The sequence below is a fragment of the Cupressus sempervirens genome, chromosome 6, assembly GCF_028749045.1.
Source record: "Cupressus sempervirens isolate cs-2001-9-10 chromosome 6, ASM2874904v1, whole genome shotgun sequence".
Classification (NCBI taxonomy): domain Eukaryota; kingdom Viridiplantae; phylum Streptophyta; class Pinopsida; order Cupressales; family Cupressaceae; genus Cupressus; species Cupressus sempervirens.
The window spans coordinates 690,982,519-691,009,749 of record NC_143123.1 but is presented as its reverse complement, the minus strand read 5'-3'; the positions used below and the strand labels follow the sequence as shown (position 1 = coordinate 691,009,749).

The 27,231-nt window shown below is 35.5% G+C and overlaps 1 protein-coding gene across 2 annotated transcripts in view; it reads left to right on the top strand.

The window, feature by feature from the left end:
• The window catches only part of LOC149554082 (transcription factor bHLH35-like), an 89,831-nt gene that overhangs the window by 41,013 nt on the left and 21,587 nt on the right, over positions 1-27,231 (top strand). The window contains exon 1 of one of the 2 annotated variants that reach the window (XM_089789420.1): positions 26,450-27,070. The exons of the other annotated variant lie outside the window; for it this stretch is intronic. Coding sequence (XP_089645546.1) covers positions 26,465-27,070 — 606 coding nt within the window. The 5' untranslated portion in view covers positions 26,450-26,464. Of the gene's footprint in view, positions 1-26,449; positions 27,071-27,231 lie in introns of those variants that run through there. 2 annotated transcript variants of the gene reach the window in all.

The window sequence follows — 27,231 nt, the reverse complement described above, 5'->3', positions numbered from 1 at the left end:
CACTATGAAATCATCCATGTATAGTTCCTTGCAGTCATGCGATATATCAAAAAAAATGTTAATCACAGCTCTTTGAAATGTCGCGGGAGATTTACATAGGCCAAATGGCAAGACAAAATATTCAAAAGTACCCCATGGGCATATAAATGTGGTTTTATCTTGATCTTTAGGAGCTATACTTATTTGATTATAACCATTGTACCCATCAAGAAAAGAAAAGTATTTCTTACTAGCTAGAGTATCCAAAACTTGATCAATGAAGGGTAAAGGAAAGTGATCCTTCTTGGTTTCCTTATTCAATTCTCTATAATCTACACAAATTCATCATTTCCCTCCCTTTTTAGGTACTATAAATAGAGATGAGACCCATCTACTATTAGATATAGGGTATATAAAACTAGCATCAAGCAACTTTTGTAGTTCAGTTTTAAATATTTCTCTAAGTGTTGGATTAATCATTCTCTAGGTTTGATAGAGTGGCAGGCACCCTTCATTGATGTATATTCTATGAGTGCATAATGTAGGACTTAACCCTTTCATATCCCCATAGTCCCATGGAAAAGCCTTTTCATGTTTTTGAAGAAGCTCTATTAACTATTTCATTTGTTTGGGAGGCAGTTTGTGATTGATATGGAGAGTATGACCTTTTGACAACTCAATAGTAGTTGTGAGATCAACCATAGTAGCTTCAGAGATTGGACTTGTATCTAGTTCACATGGAAAAAGTTTATGGATAATGTCTGGCCCCTTGGGCAAAAAGCAACTCTCATTATATTCCTCATATGTAGTTAATTCCAACATAAAACTAACAGATACATCCTTTTCTACCACACAAGTATTATTAAGAATACTTTGAATTATTAAATCCTCCTCCAGTAGCTTTAGAAAAGACTATATATGTAACATCATAAGCTATGCTATAGAGTTTAACTCTTCCTCTCCATCCCCTAAATCTGGCCATACAAATGTGCTTAAATCTGGTTGGGGTTGTGTTGGAGGATACAAGTCAAATGTTTTTGTTTCCTGTCCATCAGATATGGTCATACTCCCTAACCTACAACTTATATTTTCATCTTTGTAGCTAACCATGGTTGTCCTAAAATGATAGGGTAACCAAATAAATTGACTTTTGGGGACAAAATCATGAAATCTACAAGGTACTCTAGAGAGTCTAAGGTTACTACAATGTCTTCTATCATCCCATCAGGAGTGATAGTAGAACTATCTACAAGTTGTAGAATTGTTGGGGTGGCCCTTAATCCTTCTATATTTAGCTTTTTCATAGTATCCTTAGTCATAATATTTATAGTAGCACCAAGATCAATCAAAGCATTTTAATAAACTGACCATTTATAACCACATTCACAATTAGACTTCTTGCATCAAAATATTTAGGAATAACCAAGTTTCCTAACATAATATCAGCTAATTGTCTTACAACATGGACTGTGGTTGGGTCCTTTTTCTTTCTCCCATGCTTTTTCAAACATGCTTCTCTAATGGCTTTGCCATAAATAGGAACATCTTTAATAGCTTGGAATAAAGGAATTTGGACATGCATGTTCTTTAGTTGATCAATAATGTCAAAGGATTTTTCCTCTATTTGTGTAGATTTACTTTGTATGAGCTTTTGTGGAAAAGGAGGTTCAACTATTATTTGGGTTTGAGCTGAGCTAGTTACACTAATTGGGTCAACCATTTGTGGCTAAGAAGTTGTTGGTACTAATATTGTAGGAGTATCTGGTATTTCAATTTTGAGAGGTAGTTTAGGCATTAGTAGGGTTGTACTAGATCTCAAATGTATATCCACAACATTTAGAGCATAAGCAGGGTATTGTTGAGCATTAGTAGAATACACGGGTTGTTGTGGTTGTTGGTTATTTGGATTTGGCTAAGGTTGTGTAGGCAACTAAGTCTACTTTTGAGGTCCAAAATTTGCAGGTGGTGGCAATAGTGCAGGTGGATTTGTTGGAGGTGGTAAAGGTGGGTATCCAGCATTGTTAGTCCATTGTTGAGGTCCTCTCCATTGGTTTGTAGATTGCCAATTCCCTTGGGGTGGTTTCCATTGGTTTGGGGGCTACGAATATTGAGTTGTTGTGGATTATTTTGCCAAGCATTATTCTAATTAGGTTGACTATATTGTGGAGGACCCTAGACATTATGGTTTTTCCATTGATTACCATATGGATTTGAATTTTGTGAATGGTCTTGAGGCATACCTTGATGTTGGGCCCATGGCCAGCATTGAGCAATGAATAATACTTTCTCATCCTCTCCATCTATCTTGATGTACTCAATTGGAAGATGTTGGTTTTCCACACTAGCGACCAATTTGCATTGAAAATCTTTCTTCTACTTCCGGTAGTGTGGACAATACTTAGCTAACTACACCTCAGCCTCTGCATGCTTCTTCTTTGCAGTCATTGTGTCAAGATGTGTAGCAACATCATTTATGATGTCCTGATTAAAATTTGAGAGTAGATTAGATATCTTGAGCTTTGGAATACCTTGATTGATCCCTTTAATGGTCGTGGACCGATGTCCTCTACCTTTCTTCATAATTGATCTTTAGTAGTTAAGACAAATTTTCTTGAGGTCATCCCAAGAGGATTGATATACATCACTTCCAACCATCAAGTTTTATGCTTCTAGACAATTATCATTTAGCCCTCTCAAGAAGACTAGCATCTATGAATCCTCTGCCAGTACATGCTGAGGGTTCTTCTGTAGTGTATACAAGAAACATGAAACATAGTCTTCCAATATTTCATCCTCCTTTTGTGATATTCTAAAAATATCATCTCCTCTTGAATCATTCGCCTTGCAATACTCTTTGTATTTCTTCAGAAATAGAGTTTGCATTTCATCTCAAGTACCTACTGCATTGGCTCCGAAGCCCATGAACCATCATAAGGTTGATTCTTTCAATGTTGCTAGAAACAACTTGAGCTTATGGGCATTAGTGCTATATCCAAATCTATGATAGCTTATGTCAAACTCAAACAAGAAAGTATTAGGATCCTTAGTTTCAAGGCCATAGAATTTTGGAAGAGTAGTTGCGGATATATTTTTGAGATTAGCATTGGTTATGAGGCTCGAGAGAGAAAATGGAAAAGTAGGTTGTGCTATTACTGAATGTATTTAATTATGAGGTTGCTGCTGAAAAGGAATGTTGGCCATGGGATTATTAACAATAGGTAGATTTGGACTAGAACTATCAAGAAAGATGGCCAAAATTTCAGCAAAAGACTGAAGACCACTTGTGTCCAAAGGTTCTGCTCTAGAGGAAGATCTTGTAGGAAAATCAGGGTTGGCATCCCCAAAAAGCAACTCAACTTCTACTTCAATTTCTTTGTTCAAATTAATAGACTCTTGTGGAAGAAATTTGTCATATTCTTCTCGTTGTCTTCCTCTTTGATGCATGCAATTGAATTGGTGACTTGTTAATCAAACCCACAACTTTGTGGTTTCTAACTAACAAACTAATATAAAAATAAAGGACTCATGAAGGTTCCTAGTTTGACATCATCCCTGGCAACGGTGCCAAAAATGTAAGGATTTCATAATAGATGAAGATAATCACTACATTGTCTTTCTCAAGGATACCATATCTATTCTAAAGACTACCTATTCCATCATGAATTACACTTGAATTGTCAACCCAAGGATGTAGGACTTGAAATGGGTCAGCACAGTATGTGCACTAAGTTCCTTTAAGAGTCTTAACACCTATGCTGCAGGAAAGTAAAATGAATGAAAGGAATCTATACTACTGTGACAAAATAGTAAACACACTTGGACTAATAATAGATAACTGCAAAATTTTTTGGAAAACAAACCTAAACTAGTTAACAACTCAAAATATCCACCATGAGCATTTTTTGCAAGTGTTGTAGGAACTTTCACAGTAGCAATGTTGCAAGACTATTACAATAAATATATCTTGAAAATAGGAAATTGCAAGGAATAAATCTACTCTACCTAAATCTATTCCACCTCCCAAGTGGGCCCCCTTGGTTGGTTCAACTAACTAAGAATGCAATGAGTGTTCCAAAATCACTATTTCATTAGAATCCTTCTTTGATTACATCGATTGAATAATTCATGAAGGACAGAAAAAGAGTATTCTAAATCTTAAACTAGCATTGTCTATTTTCTTCTTATATTCTACTAAGACAATCCAAAATCCATTATATAGAGGATTGGATACTTATTAAAAACATGACATAAAAGTCTTGAACAAACATTGCTAGAAAAGAAGGCAGAAGATCAACCATAACATAGTACATTTATTAAGCAACAAAATAACAGCTCATAGGAAATATAGCAAATCATGTCTTCCTAGATTTTCTAGAATAGTAACCCCTCTGCAGGAATAGCTTATCCATAAGAACCGAACTACACTTTCCTTGCCATGATCGGTCTCCATCATCTTCTTCCTTTAATGCAATAATCACCACCCTTTTTCACTACTCTTCATTTCCTGAAAGTTAGAAACATCTGGAACACATATGTAAGATAACATTGCTACTCTTATTCAGATATTAGATCATAGCTTAAAATATTTATATAAAATACTACATTCTATGTATAATATTAAACAAAGTATGTCATACACACTACCCATAAGTTTAGTAAGTTCTAGTTGTCTCTAGCATAAGTTCACAAGATATTTAAACAAATTTTTTGGAAATATTTTTAGACAAATCACAAAGAGTAAGTCCAAACTATAAAAACTTTATCAAAATTAAGACATTATTGTGCCTCATCAACCATCATTTCTAACACTAGATTGTCAGTACTTCCACCGTCAATGATCACATCACAACAATTATCTTCACATTTTGCACCTTGTGCGAAACAAACTCCTTCTTTGATCATGTTCATTCTCACCACTCGCTAGGACTCTTTTGTTAACTAGGACTTCTCCCCTTTCAACATCTTCAAAAATGTGATGATCTAACATCTTCATTAACATGTGCAACTCTAGCCTAGCCTTCTATTCTTTGATTTGTCCTTCCTTGGCGCTGGGAACATTCAAATGCTCTATGCCCTTCTTCTTTGTAGTGAAAACATTTCCCACAGAAGCCTCCCCTTCCAGATCCTTGTCCTCTACCTCTTCCTCTTTGATCTCTATTGTTCTAATCATGGAAATGATTGGAACTATTTCCCCCTTGGTTTTGACTACTACTTTTACCCTCATCCTTATTCTTCTAATCATCATTATAGCTTCCATAAGATCGTCCACCAGATCTTCCACCGCGACCTCTTCCATTATTCTTCTTATCCAAATTTTTGCTTAGTTTCTCCTCGACCTTTAGGGAAAATTGATATGCCTCCTCAATACTGGTCACTCGAACAAGACTCGTCTCATCCTAAATGCTTGGCCTCAACCCATTAAGATAAGGGAAACTTTATCCTTATTAGCTTCTGCATGGCCAGTTCTAATGAGAACTCTATAGAACTCTTTAGTATACTCTTGGATAGATTTTCACGCTTGTTTCAACCCTTACATTTTCTTTGATAGATCAAGCTCATTATCTATGGGAATGAGTTGTCACTTCATTTTAGCTACCATTTGATACCATCTAGTGATTTTGTCCTTTCCTCTTTTATTTTGATCCAACTAGATCTCTTGCCACCAGATCTATGCATGACCCTTTAGTTTAGCCTTCACAAACTTGATCCTATTCAGATCTTCAATATCTTCATATTCAAATTACTCTTCCAATTCATTGATCCAATCAATCAATTCCTCTGGGTTGAGATTTCCCAAAAATGTGGGGACATCAAACTTATGTCTTTTCCAATACTGGAAATGGCCCTAAAAATCTTTGCCTCCTCTGGGTTAAGAACTTCCTCTACTGTGTCTGATTTCATGTTTCCTTCTTCTTCTCTTTCATCCTCACTTTTGTCATCTCCTATGGCGAGAATCATTCCTCTGTGAATATGTTCTTGCATCACTTGCATTTTCCTCTAGAGGGTTCTAAAATCCTTAGGTGTAACACCATCGACTCTTCCACCACACTCTCTTTGTGGAGGCATTTTTGCACTTCCATTAAAACCCTATTGTAAATTGCCTCATTATCAACTATCTATCTACACACTCAACCCAAACCATGTTCTCGGTGCGAATTGCCTCACAATTAGTGATTTGTCCACACACTCAAGAACTCTAGCTCTGATACCACTTGATGAAGGGTGCTCCCCTTAATACCATAAACACATAACAGAAACAAAGAAACAATAACAAATGTGAGAAAAAAATATGAACTTCTTATTATGCCCACAAATGTAGAATTATAGAACTCTCAATTATAATATGGTAACCCAAATGGGCACCTTCATTGTATAGTAATTTGCAAGAAATTGCTGCGAATTATCAACTAGAGTTGTTCTAGACAATGTTTAGGCCTTTCTTAAATAGGCAATTTTATATCGCCTGAGAAGGTTCTAGACAATGAAACTTAATACCTAGGGCCAAAAAACCCTAACAATACATATAGAGTCGGTCAAATACATCTTTGACAATTATTTTAGATATTTTGGGTAACCCAACTTCAGAAGGCCATAACTCTCAAACTGTTGCTTCGATTGGCTATTATAACCACTTTTCGAAAACACCAACTCGTGATCTACATGCTTGAAATTGCATAAGTGCCCTTCCATCAAGTTTTTGGACCTCATCTGAGCACTCTAAGGCCTCCAACACTAAGCCTGAAGATTTTTCTGCAAATTTTTCCACCAAAAATCCACAATAACTTCTCTGATACTTAAGCTAGAGCAATGAGATTTTTATGGTAAGCTTATAACTTTGAAATGAACCTTCATGTAAAAAAGAGAACATTTTGTGGCTCGTATGAAAAACTTACTAAAAATAGAAAGCTCCCATAAATATTAACCACCATGTCTACTAGTCCTTATTAAAATAGTAAAGACTGAAAAGAAACTATTTTTGGGTGATGCAATATTGCTCTTACACCCAGGATGCTCCTACGTTAGCCATGCTTGGAAAAATAGAGAACCACCTCCTAGAGCTTCCAAAATTTATATGTACAAAGTACATATAGTTCTCTTATTGATTCCAAGTAGCCATGAAAGTTCAACCATTGGAAATCATGAAAGAGCCATAACTATGCTTCTAACTACTTACAAAATAGTGAACATGGTAGTAAAATATTATTTACAAAACACCTATCAAATCTATTGAACATAAAAAATAAAGGAACATTAAGAAACTAGATTCAACAAGCTATTCAACCATGTAAACATAGTACCCTATTCAAGATCCATTAGAGCGTGGATCAAGGGTTTGAAAACAAGACTCTGACTACTTGCTGCAACATTACTCTTTTCTTCAAACACAATGTCTATACAAAATGAATGTCAATCCTTGTCCTAGGCTTTAAAAGGTGTTATATAGGTCTTTTGCATTTGTGGCAACTAACTATGTCACTTCCCTAACTGATCTTGTTGGATTTTTTAACTTGTTGTCAAGTTGTCATGAGCAACTTTGCAAGATTTTGCATTTTCTTGCTCCATATCCTCAACTTGATCAAATATGGTGTAATTAATTTTAAAAACACTAGTCAACCTCATTTTATACCTTTTCCACAATTTTTACACTGTTGGTTAACTTTGATCATGTTTGACCAACTTAGCAATATTATGCAATTTGTCACTAAATGGACAACTTGTTGACAGCAATCACACACTCACCTATCAACCTAAATATAATGACTCTATACCACAATTGGGACTTTATTCTAGTCCTTATTTCCTAGTGGTTGGCTTAAACCATCTACAAGCCAAATTTTCTTTGAACATGTCAAGTTCCTAGGTGCTCCTACACCATATACATTGAACAACCTAAAGGATTTGTTATCGAACAAGGTAAAGATTTGGTATGCAAGATACACAAGGCACTATATGAACTAAAACAAGAACCAAGAGAATGTTATGAAAGGTTGTATTCTTATTTGATCAAAATAGGATTTGTAAAAATTTGTGCATTTCCAATCAATATCATAAGATTGGAAGTAAAAGTAAAGTCTTGATTGCTGAAATATTTTTGGATGACAGTCATTGGAGGAGATGAAGCCTTAAGTAAGTCATTTGGTGAGGAAATGAGGAATGAGTTTGAAATGTTTATTATTGGAGAAATAAAAATCTTTATTGGACTTCAAGTAAAACGAATGAAGAATGGGATCCACATAAATCAGTCAAAATACATTAAAAAATATATTAAAAACATTTAGGATGGAAGAGTTTAAACTTGTCAATACACTGATGGTTATTAGTTGCAATCTATATGAAGAAGATGCATCCAAATAAGAAAATGAAACATTATACAGATCAATGATTGGAAGGCTACATTATGATGTTCATAGTAGAACTAACATATCTCAAGTCATATGAATTATTACAAGATTCTCATCACAACCAAAGGAGTCACACTTGATAGTAATTAAAAGGATATTCAGATATTTTAAAGGTACTCAAGATTACAGCCTATGGTATGAAAATTGAGGATAATTTGATCTTAAAGTCTATACAGATGCAGACTTGGTAGACAACATTGATAATAGTAGAGCACAAGGGAAGGAGCATTTTTCTTAGGCGAATGATTAGTTTTATGGACTAGTAAGAAGCAGAATTACATTTCACAATCAAATCTAGAAGTTGAATATGTGGTAGCTACAATCAAATTTTAACAAGTTGTGTGGATGAGGAAGATGATGGAAGGAATATAGTAAATAGTTCAAGAACCAATTGTTAGACATTGTGACAACACTAGAACTATAAATATATCAAAAATCTGAAGGTGCACTCAAAAACCAAAACCATATTAATCAAATATGATTTTCTGAGAAGTAAGTACAAGATGAAGAAGTCAGACTAGAGTATTTTCCCACAAAAATTTAATCACATACTATCCTAGTAAATTATGTATTGGCATAATGGATCTAAAAGTTGTTGATGAAGAAAGAAACTTATGTATTGTGTGTTCATCAGTTATACTATTTTTCATTGATGTCAAAATGTTTGACGTATTATTTTAGCTTGTTACCATATCTTTAGAAGGTATATTATTAAGGACACCAAGAAAGAATGGTTAAAATGAGAATTATTGGGTAATAGTTGGAATATACAATGGAAGCAATGTTATTGATGAAATATCTTATTAGACTATCAAAGAAAAAGACTTATTGTGGAAATGAATCTCTTAACAGAGTAGTAGAGAAAGTCAAGTCAACATTAGGTTAAGGAGAGTAAGATTGTTTGAGAAGTTTCTACATGAAAGGATGATATTGTGACCATTGGATCTAGGTTTAGGGTTTGTGATATACTTAAGGAAAAGAAGAAGACAAATAGAATATAGCATGACTAAAATAAGTGTGGCTAGATAAAGGAAGGAGAGAAAAGGTTGTAGATCAAACTATCAGAGCGTAGAAGTTGAAAGGGGGTTGTAATCATAGAAAATAATAGTTAATGGTGTGATATTGAATTGAAGAGCTTTACATGATATAATATAGAACAATAGTGCAAATTATATATCAGTTTTCTTCTATTACCTTCTTACCATTGTAATAGTTGAAATCCCTTAAAAGGGTGGCCTTAATTGATCTATTATAAAACCTTTAACAAGGTAACATTCTTAGATTAGAGTGTTGAAATACCTTAGCAAGGTTACTCCTAGAAAAGTAAAGATCCTAATAGATCTAGAGGAAAATCCTTTAACAAGGTACACTTGACAGTGTTTTGTAACCCTTTATCAAGAAAGCTCCTAATAGAGTGTATTGTAGAAGAGTACAACATTTGTGGGAAACATTATATCACACCATGGTTTTCATCCAAATCGGGTTTCTACTTAATATAAATATTGGTGTTAATATTGTGTGAATTATTTTACTATTCTATGTGATTTTTTATGCGCTTAACAGGTAACAGTGTTATAGGTAGAGATGAATCTTATCATTAAATAGTAGTCAAAGCTGTAAAGTTGGCAATTACTAAAAGTTTTTAAATATTATTTGGTGTTGTTTTAACCATGTCATTTGACATTGTTATAAGTTTGAATCAGTCAATTCATTACCAATCTAAAATAACATTCAATTCACTTAACTTTGTGTCACTGACTAATTTAGTAATTACCCAGTTTGCATCCATCACATATAACTTACTCAATTCATCTTTCTAGAAGTTACACTCATAGTCAACCTGAAGCACTTATTCAGTGGAGGAAAAATGAGAGTGGACCTTGAGGCAAGATATAATAGAAATTGGAACATATTTACATAGTTCTCCAAGCTAGTTCATGCTACAAAATATTGGCACAAATATTCCACATTGGAAAAATAACCCTTTAGCCATTTAATCATTCAATCTAATCACCAAATAGAACTAGAACTATACCAAGACACAATATGAAGAGTACATGAACCTCTTATGACACTAAAAAAATATTGTAGAACCTTTCATTCACACTCTCACATCTAATTTAGCTAGTGCAAATAAATTGGCATAGAGAACAAAGGATCATATGAAAACTAATGAGTTACAAAAATTAGAATCATACTTGATACATATTTGTGGGTTTAAAACCTTCTTCTAAGGATTTATCCTATTCTCATTAGAAATGTGTGGATGACTCTATTGTGATGGGAGAAGCCTCGATAAAAAATGCAAGAAATATTAAAAAGGCTCTTGAGGATTATGGGTAGGTTAGGACATATTATTAATTGGAACAAAAGCTTGATATATTTCAATGTTAATGTGAATAGACAAAACAAAATTAAAAGAATTATGGGTTGTGAGAGTGGTAGCCTTTCAGGGTCTTATCTTGGTTTACTTCTTTGTCTTGACCCTCATGAGTCCTCCTGGAGTTCCCTCATTGACAAAATCCACTCAAAGTTAGCTGGCTAGAAAGGATCCCTCCTTAGCTAGGCTTGTAAGATTTTTGTTCAAAAATCCACTTTACAAAACATGCCCTTGTATGCTTTGAGTGTTTTAAAAATACTTAGGAAGTATGCTTTGGCCATTGAAAAAATTCAGAAAAAATTCTTATGGACTGGGATGGAAAAGAAGAAAATAATGGCTTTGATTTCTTGGCATAAGGTTTGTATGCCCATCAAAAAAGGAGGGTTGGGTCTAAGAAAGATTAATAGCATGAATTGTTTTTCACTTGCTAAGCTTATTTGGAGATTATATAATGAAAATGGAGAATGAAAATACATATGGAATAATAAATATAACACAGAGAATCAAGGCTTTAATATTTTCCTTAGTAGTGAGAATGCTCAAGGGGGTTCTGTGATTTGGAAGAAGGCTCAAGAAAACAAGCAGATTATAAATAAAGGGGTAAGATGGAAGGTTGGAAATGGCAAGTCTATTCAATTTTGGGATAACATATGGATTCTTGATCATGCTCTGAGTTCATATCACAAGTGGAATGAGTATATAAACTAATGTAAGACTATTTTTGGGACATATGTTCCTGATTATTGGGAAGAAGATAATTGGGTGAACCTTACCAGAGTTGATGAGGCTCTTATTGACCTTAACAAAATGTTGAATGTTATCTTTTTAGTTTAGGATGATGATGCTTTAGTATGGAAATTTAATCCAAATAGATTGTTTTCTGTTTCATCTCTGTATGGTAATACTTTTGAAGACTATCATATGCCTTGCTGGGCTAAATCCCAGTTTAAAGGCTTGACACCCAAAGTTAACATATTTTTTTGGATCTTATTATAGGATAAAATCCTTGCTACTAACAATTTAATGAAGAAGGGCATGTGTCTTGTCGACATGAGTTATCCTTGTAAGGAAGCAGAAGAATTGATTAATCATTTGACCATTCATTTCTCTTACACTAGAAGGTTATGGGAGAGGATTTGTAGACTTTTGGATGTGGATTGGATTTTCCCCCTCAGTATTCAAGATTTATTCTTATCATGGAAGTCTCCTTCTCACAATGCTTTGCTTATTAATTTATGGGTTTTCATCCTTCCATAGTTATGTTTGGGTGTTTGGAAGGAAAGAAATGATAGGGTTTTTGGGGGTAAGGAGACTACTTCCAATTAGATATTTCATAAGATTAAGCATATGGTGATAGAGAATATTAGGATAACTGGGAAAGGTCAAGAGCCTCAAGCTGACTAGGAAGCCAAAGTGATTAAAAATTTGAATTTGTAAGGAATTAGTTACTCTTAGAATGATAGTAACCTTAGAAACTTGGTTAGGTGGGATTGTCCACCATAGGGATGGTATAAGATTAATTTTGATGGGGCCTTAAAGGGAAACCTAGGAATAGCGGGTTATGGTGTTATTATCAGAAATGAAAATCAAGATAGCTTGGGTGTTATGGTTATTCCCATAGGAGATCAAACCAGTCATGTTGCAAAAGCTAGTGTGGCTCTATATGGTCTTCTATTTTCCAAGAGCATGAATTTGGAGAAAATTTGGCTAGAAGGGGATTCCCTTAATATTATTAAATGCCTTGATAAAGTTAATAACCCCTCTTGGACCATCCATAATATGATGTAAAAGGCTAGTAATTTGATTAATTCCTTTGCAAAATGTGTTATCACTCATAACTATAGAGAAACCAACAAAGTGGTTGATTGGGTTGCGAACGTGGCATGCAAAAGCCATACAAAAATGATATGAAATTATGGTGACAATATCCCTAATGATGGGCTATCCTTGATAGAGTACAAAAGGCTTAGAAGTATGCAAAAGAGTTTTAATAATGATGGAAATAGCATTTAGGAACAATTATGATTTGCGTAGGATTGGGGAGTTGTGGGTTATGATTATATTTGAAGATACAACTCATTCATTACCACATGGATTGTGGTTATCTCTACATAAGAGAACACTTTGTTGTTATTATAATATAAAGATCTTAGTTTTGTCTGAGCTTGATAAGATAGTGAGGAATTGCAATTTGAGGATTATGGGTGGTAAGAGAAAAAGGGTTGAGCCTACAAGTTGTAAGGAATGGAAGCAGAATATTAAAATTTGGGATATTTTAGAACATGGTCAATTTACAAGCTTCATGGAGAAATTGAAGGGAAATAACCCAACCATAACCCACTAGTTTATCAAGACTTGGAAGAACGGAATCATCCTAGTGGGAAACTAGAGAATCTAGAAGTCATGGAGGATATTATAGCTGAAGCCACCGATCTTGACATGAATGGGATCAACTTCTACAGGGATAGGAAGCTGTCCAGTTGTGTTGTTGATAAGTTTGCAGAGACGACCAAGGAGAGAAATAGGTTGGTCAAAATTGACAACTTCTATTTTATCCCTCATTCCATCTCCAGACCATGGAGATTTATTATGTTTATTGTGATTGAATACCTAACCCTTCATGGTCGTTTTACAAAGATTTTTGGCACCACTTTATGTTGGTAAATCATTTTAGGCATGGGGTTGGAAGTAATTTCCCTTTCTACCTGAGGTAGTCACTAGATAATACCATTTTAGTTATTCAGAACAACCTTGAGGGGGATCATGCTTGCCACAAGGGTTTGATGGTGTTGATCATGAATCTCCTTAAAGTGAAAGAAGTGGACAGACCCCATATTACTAAAAAACCTTGGAGTGTGATACTGAGGGGAGTGATCAGGATGAGGTTTATGAAGAGGAAACGAAGGAGGAAGAAGATGAGATGTTTGACAAGAAGAGGAAAATCCTTTCACCTAGGTGCTTGTCTACCAAGAAAAAGAAGAGCAAGGAGGTGGACTATGAGATGGAAACAAAATTTGATGAAGATCTTGAGGAGGTTATAGGGAAGAAAAATGAAGGCAAAACTTGTATTGTTACCAAGACTAAGGCGAAGAAGACTGACAAAGTTATGAACATTCCCTTAGATGATAAGCCTCTGATTAAAAAGAAGGAGCTAAGAGGTAAGAATGTGCTATCTCAAGGGAAGGATGAGGACAAAGGTATCAAGGAGGTGGATACTAAAAGAGACACTATGGATATGGACGAGGAAAACCTGAATCAGAGAAAGGACCATGATGAACAAGGGTATATGAAGGGTATCTTTGGAAATCCAGGTGTGATGGATAGAGATATCAGTAGTATGAAGGAAAACATGTAAGATATCAAGAGGGATTTTGATCAGCTAAGCAGGACTACCAGAGGTGAGAGGACTCTTGGTCACCATCTGGATAGACTCTTTGATGTTATTGGAAATGTGGAAGAAGTCAAGAATTTAATGAAGAGAGTCCCACCTCTAGAAGTGAAGAATGAAGTTATGGAAAAAATGGTGAAGGATATACAGAAAAAGATGGATGTCGTGGGAAAAATAGTTGACAACACTAAGAATGTGGTTAAAAAACTTGCAGACCAAAGTTACTCCATCTTGAAGACTGTTGCGGACAACATCAAAACTCTATTGGACAAAATGGAACATGGGATAATCCAAGGTTTTAAGGAAATGAAAGAGGATCAAGGCCCCAGTAAGCACACCAGGGATAATTCAAAGAAGACAGAGGTTATGGAAGACAAAGAAATTGATGAGTTGAAGGCCTTTATTGTGAATATGAATATCCTTGCAGATTTGGTTGTTTATCTACTAAAGACGCTATAGCTATCTTGGTGTTGTCTTTTTACTATCTTTTCTTGTTTGTTGTATTAAGGCTTCTTGTCTTAGTTAGTTTTGTGTATTAGTGCTGACGTACAATTCCTCGTGGGCTTTCTTTTCTTATTCTATCTAATAATTTGTAAAAGGTTTTAGGTCCTTCAAAACCTATTTTTACTTAATCAAAATAAATCATCAAAAAATAATTTTGAAATTTGAAATAAATTGGAGTTAAAGGGGTTTATGATTGTAAGATTGAGGGATTCTATTTGCAACATAAAGGATGATGAAACATTTTATTCGAAAGATGGGGTAACTGAAGATAGTGGGTATTTGTAGGCTTGTTTGTCAGTGTCTCTTTTATTTTGTAGGTGGGTGGATGTTTTATTTTTCTTGTGGCTTATGTCTTCTATGTGGTGCCTTATCTAGGCTTCTAACTTTCTTCTTTCCTAGAAACTTCTCTTTTTTTCAATGTTCCTTGCATCTTTATTGCATTTGTCCTCTTGTATGGAGAGAGTGGGGTTTTTGGTTTTTGTGGCTAGGTTATGCCTTGTTCTAGCTTTACCCTATTTCTCATCACCATATTTGTTGGGAATTTTTTTGGGGTTTTATTTTTTTCTTTTCATCACTTGATTTGTGTTTGTAGTTGTTCCTAGGGTTAGGTTTTCATGTGTTTTTTTTTATCTAGTGATTTTTTCTCTACCTCCCTTCTCAACCCTTACATAGTTCTTTTGTCTCAAGTTTTAGGCTTTTATGTGGGTGGGTGGTGTTTTGGACATGATTAGCTAATGAGGTTTTGTCTTTGGGACTATTCTTCCTATTTTTGTTTGTGTTATTTTGCGTTTCATGGGACCCTCTAGTGGTTTGGATTTGTGCCTTATCATTATTTTGATGAGCTAGTTTTAGTGGGGTTGTTCCTTGCCTTGTCCTTTGGGTTGTTCTTGGCCTCATGTTTTCTTTTCAAGGTCTATTTTGGTTGGGTTGTGTATGTACCTCTCGGTGCCCAATATTGTATTTTCCCTTTGGTTTTGTGGGATTTTCATTTTTGTGGTAGGTTTTTGTACTGCTAGGCTCATTTTGTGGCATATCTTCCTCCTATTAAGGTGGGCTATATCTTTTCAACTTTCTTTTTAAGTGGGTCATTTTTATCCTTCTCTCTTATGTCCTTTATCTATTATTTTCTATATTACACTTGGAAATATATTTCTCTTTGATCAATGTGGTCTAATCTCAAACATGGTTGTAGAGTGTAGGTTCAAACATGGTTTTGATTTCTCTTTTGGTTGTCTTCTATTAAACTACTTATATGGAGGTGAGCTCCTCTATTATTGAGTTGGTGAGGAATATTGTACGTGCAAAAAGGACTAGTATGTGGTTGATTAGGTTTCCAAGTTATTTTTGGTTATGGAATCCATTTAAAACCCTATCTTAAAGGTTTGGAAATCCTTTACATAGCCTTTGGCCATCTTCTATTATTTTTTGTACTTTGCAAGGTGTTTCTATGTTCCTTACACATATTGAGTTCCTTTTTAGGTGTTGAATTCTATATTTTAGCATGCATGAGGAAGTCCAAAGCTTAGTTTATTTTTCCCTAATTTTATGTAAAATTCATATCTTATTTGTGGTAGAGATAATTCATGCAAGATGTCTAAATTTAGAAAATATGTCTAGAAGAATATATTTCCAAGATAATTTGTGAGGGAGATATTTCTAAGAGAATATTGAAAGGTAGAGATTTCCAAGGTGTGTTGAGAGGAAGAGATTTTATTGCCACATTGAGAGGGAGAGTGAGTATTATGATAGAGAGTAGATTGTGAGGATGGAATAATAGCTATGGAAATCTTGTAGTCTTTTATACGATTTATTTCTCTTGAAGCTAAATAAAAGTGTGATTCCTAGTTTTCGCACTTTACATTTCCTATACATATTTGTTTTATTCATTATCAGCTTCTCAAGAGTTTTCTCTCATTGATAATTTTTGTTAATTAACCTAGAGTACTAGCTATTAGAAATTAGATGTGTAATTAATATTATTGCTTCTACTCTATGTAATTTATTGAATAGTTAATTTTTTTTGGGTTGTAGAAATTAACATGGTATTAGAGCTTTAATCTATATGTAAGAAAATAAGTTTTGTGACATAGATATCAAGAAAATATTCACAAGGTTTCCTAACATGAAGGTTAAGAAGTATGGTGTGTAAAAGGGTTGTACACTATGGAAATATGTCAAAGACAAGTTTAAAGACAAGTGATCAAAAGTTTAAATATGCCAATGGTATATTTGATTGGATATAAGTAAATTACATTAACTTCATTGGTGATTTCTCTAGGAAGACATGGATATATATATTGAAAAATAAATATGAAATCTTCAACAATTCCAAAGAGAGAGGAAGATCAAGTATTAGTTCTAGAGATTGTGTTAAGAAAGAGACAGTGAAATTGTACTGCATTCATACAAACAAGTAGGTTGTGCATATTCCATCTAGACCAAGGCTTGAATGAAGGGAAAGATTGTATACTTTAGGGATAAGTTGGGTATTTTGCAGGACACCTTCCTCACTAAGAGAGGGTGTTGATTGTTGTGGCTTGGAAGGTATCAACATGTTACTTGCATGTTTAGTTCCTTTTTAGGCATTGAGCTCAACTTTCTAGCATGAATTATGAAGTCCAAAATTCAATTTGTTTTTTTCTTCTAATTTTATGTATAATTACTAGCTTCTTTATAATAGGGATAAGTCATGAAGTGCATCTATAAATTTGGAAAAGTTGTCTAAATATACAAAAGTATTCTAAATATATAGGAGTGTTCTTTTGGAGACAGAAATATATAAATTAGATCATGGAGGAAGAATCAAATACATTTTGAGAGGAATAATTTTTTAAGAGAATATTGAGATGAAGAGAGTTCCTTGGCATCTTGAGAGGAAGAGAGTTCATGGCATATTGAGAGGAAGAAAGTTCCTTGCAACATTGAGAGGGGGTATGAGTGTTATGATAAAGAGTTGGTTTTGAGGCTAAGATAATTGCTATGTAAATATTTTCATATGTTGTACAAGTTCATTCTATTGAAGTTGAATAAAAGTGTGATCAAGCAGGTTTTCCCACTTTGAGTTTCTTTCACATATTTGTGCTATTCATTATTGGTTTCTTGAGAGTTTTCATTTTTTTTCTTATAGTTGCTAATCAACACAGAGTATTAGTTGTTGAAAATAATTCTTCAAGTGTATGTTGTCATTGATGTTACACAAATGTCAATATTAATTAAGAAATTAAGAGTTTGCAGTATCAACCTTGTATATCTAAGTATTGACCGAGCAGTTGGGTCAAGAAGAACTTCCAACATTAATCGAGTAGTTGGTTAAAGAAGGGAATCCTTCTTGCAGTATTAACCGAGTGGTCAGGAATCAAAGGACTCATAGTGTTGATTGAGTGTTCAATCCTGGTATTGACTGAGTGATATCAAAATGCATTTGTCTATTATTTAATTGATTGAGGTTAACTATTTGGTTGTTTATTGATTATTTGGAAGGGTATTTAAGCCAACTTGTCCAATCTTATGATATATAAGAAAGGTCAAGTTGTGAGGATAAGATAAACAAGTGGAATGTGAAATAAGATGGATAGGTGAGTGAAGGCAAAGGTAGAGCAGGAAAGTGTGAAAGATAAGCTACAAAGAACATCTGATCAGTAAGGATCTAGAGAGCCAGAAAAAAGATTTGAATCTGCAAAGATAGTTGCTTCATAAATCAGGTCAAATTGTTGTTACCTTCTAACCATTGTAGTGGTAAAGAAATCTCTTTAGAAAGTTGACTTAATAGTCATATTGTAAATCCTCTAACAAGGTGACTTTTATAGATCGAAGTGCTTGAAGACCTCTAACCAGACCACTCCTAATAGGGTGATCTAAATCCTCTAAAAAGGTCATACTTAGTAATATGTTTTTAAACCTTTAACAGGGTTGGTTCCTAATAGGGCCCACTTTAGAAGAGTGAAAAATATTGTAACTAGTTGCATGGTGGTTTTCCCATATTGGGTTTCCACATTAAATCTTGGTTTCATATGTGTTCATGTAATTTTTTTTATGCTTTATGTTCCTGCAACTAAGTTAGTAAAGGCTAAAACAATTTTTTAATTGTAAGATTGCTTTGTTATCCGAGTATTAGTAATATTCTAGTGTTAACCGAGTTGGAAAATATTGCATGATCAGTGGAAAGTTTGAATTGACATCTAGGGATAGAGAATTATTTTTGTGGTAACTGATTCACCCCTCTCCTCTCAGTTAGACTTTTACATTTCCAACATTAGATGCCAAAAATAAGATATATAAATAATATTTGTGTCCCTATTCTATGTGATCTGTTAAGAAGTTAATCTATTGTTAGGTTATAGAGATTAACATATTCTTTAGTTTGAAACATGTCAAGATGGGGGATCTTGGTGAAACCCTTAGTAAAGTTAAGGGTGATTGGATTATCAACTCTTCTAGCATTTGGTAAATGTTCTATTTGGTCCTAGTGAAAACAAAGGTTATGGGAGTCTTGTTAAAACCCACGTTTCTTTAGCTTAAGAGAGCATGCTTGCTAAAACCCTTCATCTGTTGTTTATGGGGCTAAGGGATCCTTGGAAAACACCTCTTTGAGTTGTATGTATTCATACTAGTGTTTTCTCATCTTGTACTTAGTGTGAGGATTTTTTTTTGGTTGTTGTTGTGCATTTGGTTGATTTTTGTACTAAAATGATAAAATTTATGCAACTATTTATTTAAGATAGGTTCCAAATCCCTCTTAGAATATTCTTGTAATAGGGTTTTGAGTCCAATCAAAATCTATTTTACCCTTCTAGTAAAAAAAAAGATCATCAACAACATGAAGGGAAGTAAGATACAAGCAATATGAATAATTTATCCAAATCAAAAGAGAAAATACTGAAATGTAGAGAAATTATGAGCATTTTTATATTGTTAAAATTCAGCATGGTGCTTAGTCATCTCTAACTTTCTCTGCAAAAGGACTTGAAAATTTGGATATATTGTTTTCTAAGCTTTGTAAACTTAACTTCTAAGCCATGATATCATAAATTGGCAAATGTAGATAAATGCAATATAATTCCCTAAGACAAAGAATCCAATATGTAAAACGACATATTTGACCAATTTCATTTGACATCCAGCAATGAACTTTAGAACATCTGATTCTATTAAAGAATATTTTGACATCCAACCACGAACTTTTACTAATAAGACATTTTCACATTGAACTATTAACTTTTGATAAACAAACATTTTGACATTCATCCATGAGCTTCTGATCAACACATACTCATCAACTATAAATCAAACTATTTTGATTTCCAACTATGAATACATACTCATGAACTATAAATCAAACTATTTTGATTTCCAACTATGAACATTAGTTATTCAGACTTAGGTTGATGTTATTTGCAATAATATGTCCATTACCATTAAAATATAATATATCCATTAAAATATAATCAAAGGTAGCACTAATGATACACATGGCTCCAACACAACTCATCAAGGACAACACAATATTGTACATGTTGCTCGTGTCGATAACAATCTCTTGTTTGTAGTAACATCTTTCAACACTATACATGTCTTCCAAACTGATAAATCTATACAAAACACATATCTATTGCATATTAAAGTCAATTATTAATACACAAAAGACAAAACTTGACAACCCAAATGACCAAACATTAATATAAACACTAATTAATCAAAATGATGCTGTATTGGATACATATTGGCTAGGCATGCAGCCTTGACAGGCTACTAGAATTTTCACTAAAGATAACAGCCTTGTGAAATGTCCCTTTTCTGATTTTTTATGATATTTCCAAACTCTAATCAGATCTTTAAAATCAAACAGCTAATATCCCAAAGATCCACCAAATTCCTCAAGAAACCCCAAATCGGGTATGTTGAAAATAGTGCTAAAAGCTTCACAACTTCACAAATTATTAATAAATCTGAAAATGGAAATTTTTACAGAACTTTCAGCAGCATAACAGCCTACAAATTGACATTTCCAGATCCGTATAGCCTTTACACAACAGCTCGAAAATGTAGGACCAAAACTATGCTCATCGGGCTCCCGAAATAGCACAAAATATGCCCGGAAACACCACAAGAACACTAATAATCTATCTCAGAAGTTTAATCACGTCCCAATATATATATTCAGCTCTATTTTAACAGCTTAAAGTATAAAATACAGCAGCAACCAAAACTGATATGAAATACTCAACCGGAAACACCAAACTCTTACAAAAATACACCCGGAAACTCACAAATCTGCACTGTTCAGCACAAAGGCAAACTCTGTATGAGCATGCACATGGAATGGCTTCAAACTCCCGTTCTTAGCCTTCCTGGAAACCTGCAAACTCCCGTTCTTGGGTCTCCCTGGAAACCTGCAAACTCCCGTTCTTGGGTCTCCTACTCCACAGGTTTGGCAGCCTCTGAAGAATAACAAAGAATCAGCAAAAATCAAGTTCTGGAATGAGCCCAAAATGCCTCCAAACCCCTTAAAAGAGGGCATAACTGTAACTCACGTCCAAGAGAGGTTAATGAAACTTATTTTAATAATAATTTTCATTTATTAGTCCAACGGTTTCCAAAGATTAACCCCCTTTTTCCGAAACTTCACTTTCTTGGGCCTGCCTGCCTTAGCAAAGATTTTCTTTTTTAATTATTTGAAAAGGGGACATGACAAGTCCTCCCCTCCCAATCATTGCTTGTCCTCAAGCAATGGCTGAACAATAAACCAATCAATCCACCTGGATCCCAAATGTAGTCATGAACTATACTACTACCAATTAACACAGGCTCCTGCAATATCCTCTGCAATATGACCAAGAGGAATCCATAATCAAATTGATAATTATAGCTCAACCAAACTCCGAAATCACCACTACCACAATCAAAAACCCATGAGGCACAAACTCTTAGAACATCAGAACCCAAGTAAAGTGGACAAATCAAACTACCAACCCAGTAAATACCATCAACCCATCCCACTGGCCTATATGGAATGTACAATCCAACTCTGCAACAATGGTGAACCCTCTCGAATGAAACTATACCAAGTATGGAGAATCCACACACTGTACAACTCCTGCAGTCAACACAACTCTGCAAATCATCGGCCACTATCTCATAACCATAACTCCCATACACTGCTGATGGTGAAAAGACATTACAAGATAAAGAGTAAGAAATGGAATCCAAACCAAATTTGTTTGCCATCAACTCCTCAGCACAAGGATCAAATGCTAACTGATTCACATACCCTGCAATATAATGTTGATAAAAAAAACCAACCTCAGTCAACAGCTCACCATGAAGAAGTGATACAACCCACTGTGACTGATCACCAGCTAAGTCAAGAGATGTCATAGCCAAAGGAGTAGAATCAATAACAACACCTGCTAAAGCATCACTCCAAAACTCCTTCTCTAAGTCATGTATTATCAACCTGTCAATTGCGGGACCTATCACCATGTCATGCCCATCACAACTCTCATCCCGAGGCATCAAACTATCCCATAACTGATGATAAGCACTAGGAACCAAAGTACATCTCTGTATCATCATCTCATCAACATGGTCATCAAAGGTAGATAGATGAGCATACCTCACAGTGTAATGCCGATAGAATGCACCAATCTCAGTTAGTGGCTCAGATTGCAATCCAGATGTAACTAACTGCAATCGATCATGAACCAAGTTGGAACTGACTACTACCTCTGAAGACATTGCGAAGGGAGTAGTATTACTAGTAGGGACCATGCCAACTATCAGCTCACCAACATCACACATGGTCTTTGATACAACATCTCTAGTCTTCGTGCCATTAGTACTAGAGGTCACCACCATGTCAGGCACACCACAAAAATCTGCTACAGCACCCAACTCAATTGAACCTGACTCTAGTGGGAATGAACCTGATATGCCAAAGTTAGTATCAAGGATGGATGCATCCCCATCTCCACTGTCTCTAACAATCTCGACCATGGACATCCTCGGATCACCAAACACCACAGCTTGTGACTGTATAGAATTAGGTAAAGACTGTAGTCGCTCTAACTCCATGGTCACCTTAGCCAAATGAAACTGTGACTCCTTGAGAGCCAACTGTGTACTCTCAAGAATCTCAGAAGTCACCTCAAGCTGCTCAGTAAGCTCACTCACCTCATCTTCCTTGGCCAACAATGCATCATATGCTGTACTGCCCCACTCCATAAGATAATCTCTGTCGGCTACCAACTGCATATAATTCTGTCTCAAAATCCGAATAGCCTCCCATAAAGAGTGGATCTCTGTCAAGGAAAGATAACTTCCTCCTTGCTCATCACTAGTAGGAGAACCCCATCCATAAACTGCTAACAACTGACGAGCAGCATCAAAATGTTGGCAAGTGATAGCAATGTCTTGGTCACTAACTCTCAACTGATTAGACACATGATGGCACTGGTTTGACTGTCTCCTACAAACCTCCTCTGATGCACTGTCTGAAGGAGTGTCCTCAAAGTTACTAGTCTCTAGAGTATTACCATCCATATCCTGTGAATCAAATCTAAAGCTCATATCAACATACAGAGTATCAAAAACATTAGCATTGCTGTCCAACTCCTCTATACCCAAGGAAACTAAGTCTTCAAAACTGCCCACTGCATCCTTCTGGATGTCATCAATGCCAATATGATCCTGGGACTCATCTATACACACTACCAAATATGAAATATCATCAACACATTCCAGCAAGTATGGCCGACTGGATATATGAACAAAGCCCAACATTGGTGTATAAAAACTAATACCAACATCAAACAAGATACTGGCACAAGAAAAGACAACACTGTGTAATCTGCTAATCAAATCCATGATAGCACCCAAACAAATACTGCTACCAAAAAGTGTTAAAGATCTCCAGTCAACTGAATCCCAAATGCCAATATAACAATCTCGAGTCCATATCCGTAAACTAGAATCAACTGGTAACTCAAGCAAACTCCTCACCTGAGTAATATGACCAATACCAACTAACTCCACATACCTGTCATGATGAGATAATGAAGTCACACTACTATCTTTGTTCACCTTCAGCTGGCTGGACAAATCATGTGAAGTACTACCAGCCTCAACCTCATGTGATGAAGCATCTAACTGTGTCTGATACTCTTTCTCAGAAAAGTCATGAATGCTCAATGTCTGCTCATCTCTACCAGGTATCTCACCATCCTGCACAACAACATCCTCATAATCATCATCTGAACCCACTACACTGTAGTCACTGCCTGTTGTAACTATACCATCCTGAATACCTGTGGCATCACCCTTTGATGACCTGTAAACAATTGTCTCAATTTGAGTATCAAGTTGACCGTTACTATCAATCTGTGTAATATCCTTTCCCACCGCCTCCTGTGGCAGAGTAGAATCTGAGACCTCTACCTGGCTATCAACTAGTTTCTCAAACTCCTCATGCAAGTTCTTGGGAATTGTGTCATCTGTCCTGTGAGAAAATCTGCCAAATAGAAATCCAGTCAACTTATCCACCTTAGCTGGGTCAGATAACATGTCATTTATACGGTGGTGCTCAACCAACTGTTTAGACATGTCATGGCTTATTTTCATAAGTTTATCTCGAATGTCTAAATAACCATCCTTTCTACTATTTTGATTCTGGCTATCAATTGTCCAAGATTGTTCCCTCTGAGACTCTGTACTATACCTGTCCATTCTGGATAAAGTAGAGTGTAACCCCAAAAGGATATAACTTCTTCAAACACCAAGAACTAACATGCAAATGATTAGAAGTAGCATGCAACCATAGATTTGGACATGCAACTGATTAGAAGCAACATGCAACCACCAAATTATGACATGCAAGATCTGGGTAGTTGTCAAAACTGACATGCAAACTTCTACAACCACCAACTTCACCAAGAACTAACATGAAAATGATTAGAAGTAGCATGAAACCATAGATTTGGACATGCAACTGATTAGAAGCAACATGTAACCACCAAATTATGACATGCAAGATCTGGGTAGTTGTCAAAACTGACATGCAAGATCTGGGTACTTGTCAAAACTGAAATGCAAACTTATACAACCACCAAATTCACCAAGAACTAACATGAAAATGATTAGAAGTAGCATGCAACCATAAATTTTGACATGCAGCTGATTAGAACCAACATGCAATCATAAATTATGACATGCAAGATTTGGGTAGTTCTCAAAACTGAAATGCAAGATCTGGGTAGTTGTCAAAACTGACCTACAAACTTCTACAAACCCTCAGGCTGGCAAGATCATGGCTCTGATACCACTGAAATGTCCCTTTTCTGATTTTTTATGATATTTCCAAACTCTAATCAGATCTTTAAAATCAAACAGCTAATATCCCAAAGATCCACCAAATTCCTCAAGAAACCCCAAATCGGGTATGTTGAAAATAGTGCTAAAAGCTTCACAACTTCACAAATTATTAATAAATCTGAAAATGGAAATTTTTACAAAACTTTCAGCAGCATAACAGCCTACAAATTGACATTTCCAGATCCGTATAGCCTTTACACAACAGCTCGAAAATGTAGGACCAAAACTATGCTCATCGGGCTCCCGAAATAGCACAAAATATGCCCGGAAACACCACAAGAACACTAATAATCTATCTCAGAAGTTTAATCACGTCCCAATATATATATTCAGCTCTATTTTAACAGCTTAAAGTATAAAATACAGCAGCAACCAAAACTGATATGAAATACTCAACCGGAAACACCAAACTCTTACAAAAATACACCCGGAAACTCACAAATCTGCACTGTTCAGCACAAAGGCAAACTCTGTATGAGCATGCACATGGAATGGCTTCAAACTCCCGTTCTTAGCCTTCCTGGAAACCTGCAAACTCCCGTTCTTGGGTCTCCCTGGAAACCTGCAAACTCCCGTTCTTGGGTCTCCTACTCCACAGGTTTGGCAGCCTCTGAAGAATAACAAAGAATCAGCAAAAATCAAGTTCTGGAATGAGCCCAAAATGCCTCCAAACCCCTTAAAAGAGGGCATAACTGTAACTCACGTCCAAGAGAGGTTAATGAAACTTATTTTAATAATAATTTTCATTTATTAGTCCAACGGTTTCCAAAGATTAACCCCCTTTTTCCGAAACTTCACTTTCTTGGGCCTGCCTGCCTTAGCAAAGATTTTCTTTTTTAATTATTTGAAAAGGGGACATGACACCTTGTCAACCTACTAGACGTTTCTCTTGAAAGATAACAGCTTTGTCAAGTTACTAGATTTTCTTGTGAAATATAGTATGAACCTTTGGGTTCATCGCTTACGCTTTACTGTCACATAGATCTCTTTCCATGAGTTTTTTTTTTTTTAACGTTGCAAAATCCTATTGGCTTTCAGCTCTTGGATATGGGTTATGCCATTAATCTATGGGATATCTCAATTTTTTGTCCTGAACATTAATGCAACGAAAAAGATTGTAATCTATTTTAAACTAAGCACCTGACAAACGCTCCATCAATAGAAGTATTTTAATTAGCAACGAGTTACTGCGTCAATGACTTCCAATATATCTAATTGTGATTAGATCTGATGAAATAACATACGTGCTCTCCGATCACGGTAGATGTGAATGGGACCCTTTGATGGCGCAGACCGGGTGGTAGGAGGACTACTTTCTGCTTGGAAGGGAATCTGAAATAAAATATCATTAATGCCAGGCCCATTATTCACTGTACATATAATGGCTGTAGAAAAAACGTGACCAAAAATGTGATTGGCCGTGACAATCACAAACAAAATGACGACATGACAGATTCAGCAACCCCAAATATAATGTTTTATATTGGGCAACAAGCCGGGAAGTCAAGAAGGAATTTGAAGCCTTTGTTGTGCACTCGCGATCATTTGGGGTTTAACTTCACAAATGCATCTGGGCACCACACAATAGACTTCTTCTTCCTTGGAAAGAAAATGGAGTTTGACGATGATCTGAATCTGGACAGCATTCTCTTTGAAGGCGCCGGCAGTCTGTATTCTTCATCAATCGCTTGTGGTCTTAATGTTGGTGTTGGAGATTCCTGGAGCTGCACAACTCCTCCTCCTCCTCCTCCTCATTTGCATGATCTCTGGCAGGACGTGGAATCTATACCAACTTCTCTGGAGGACACCCATGTAAATGTATTGCAAAATGTGAATACGAAAGTCCTGATTTGGGATGGAAAAGTGGAGAAAACGGAGGGGAAGAAGCTTACAAGGAAACAAGATGAGTATTTTTCTGATGGGAGTGGAGGTGGGATGAACTCATGGGAGTGTTCGACTGCGACTAGGAATCTTGTCTCGGAGAGGAAGAGACGCAGAAAGCTGAATGAGAGACTCTACGCCTTGCGCTCTCTTGTCCCTTATATCACCAAGGTACGACTTCATTGATAACCTATTCTTTTAGGGTTGGGTTTGCAGGTATAGGAGCTTTCGTTTTGGGTTAGAGAAAAACTCAACAAGCATTTACCTTCTTATGGTTTTCTGATTAAGGCCCTTGAGTCCTCTCTGTTACACTACAGATTGTGAATCACCTC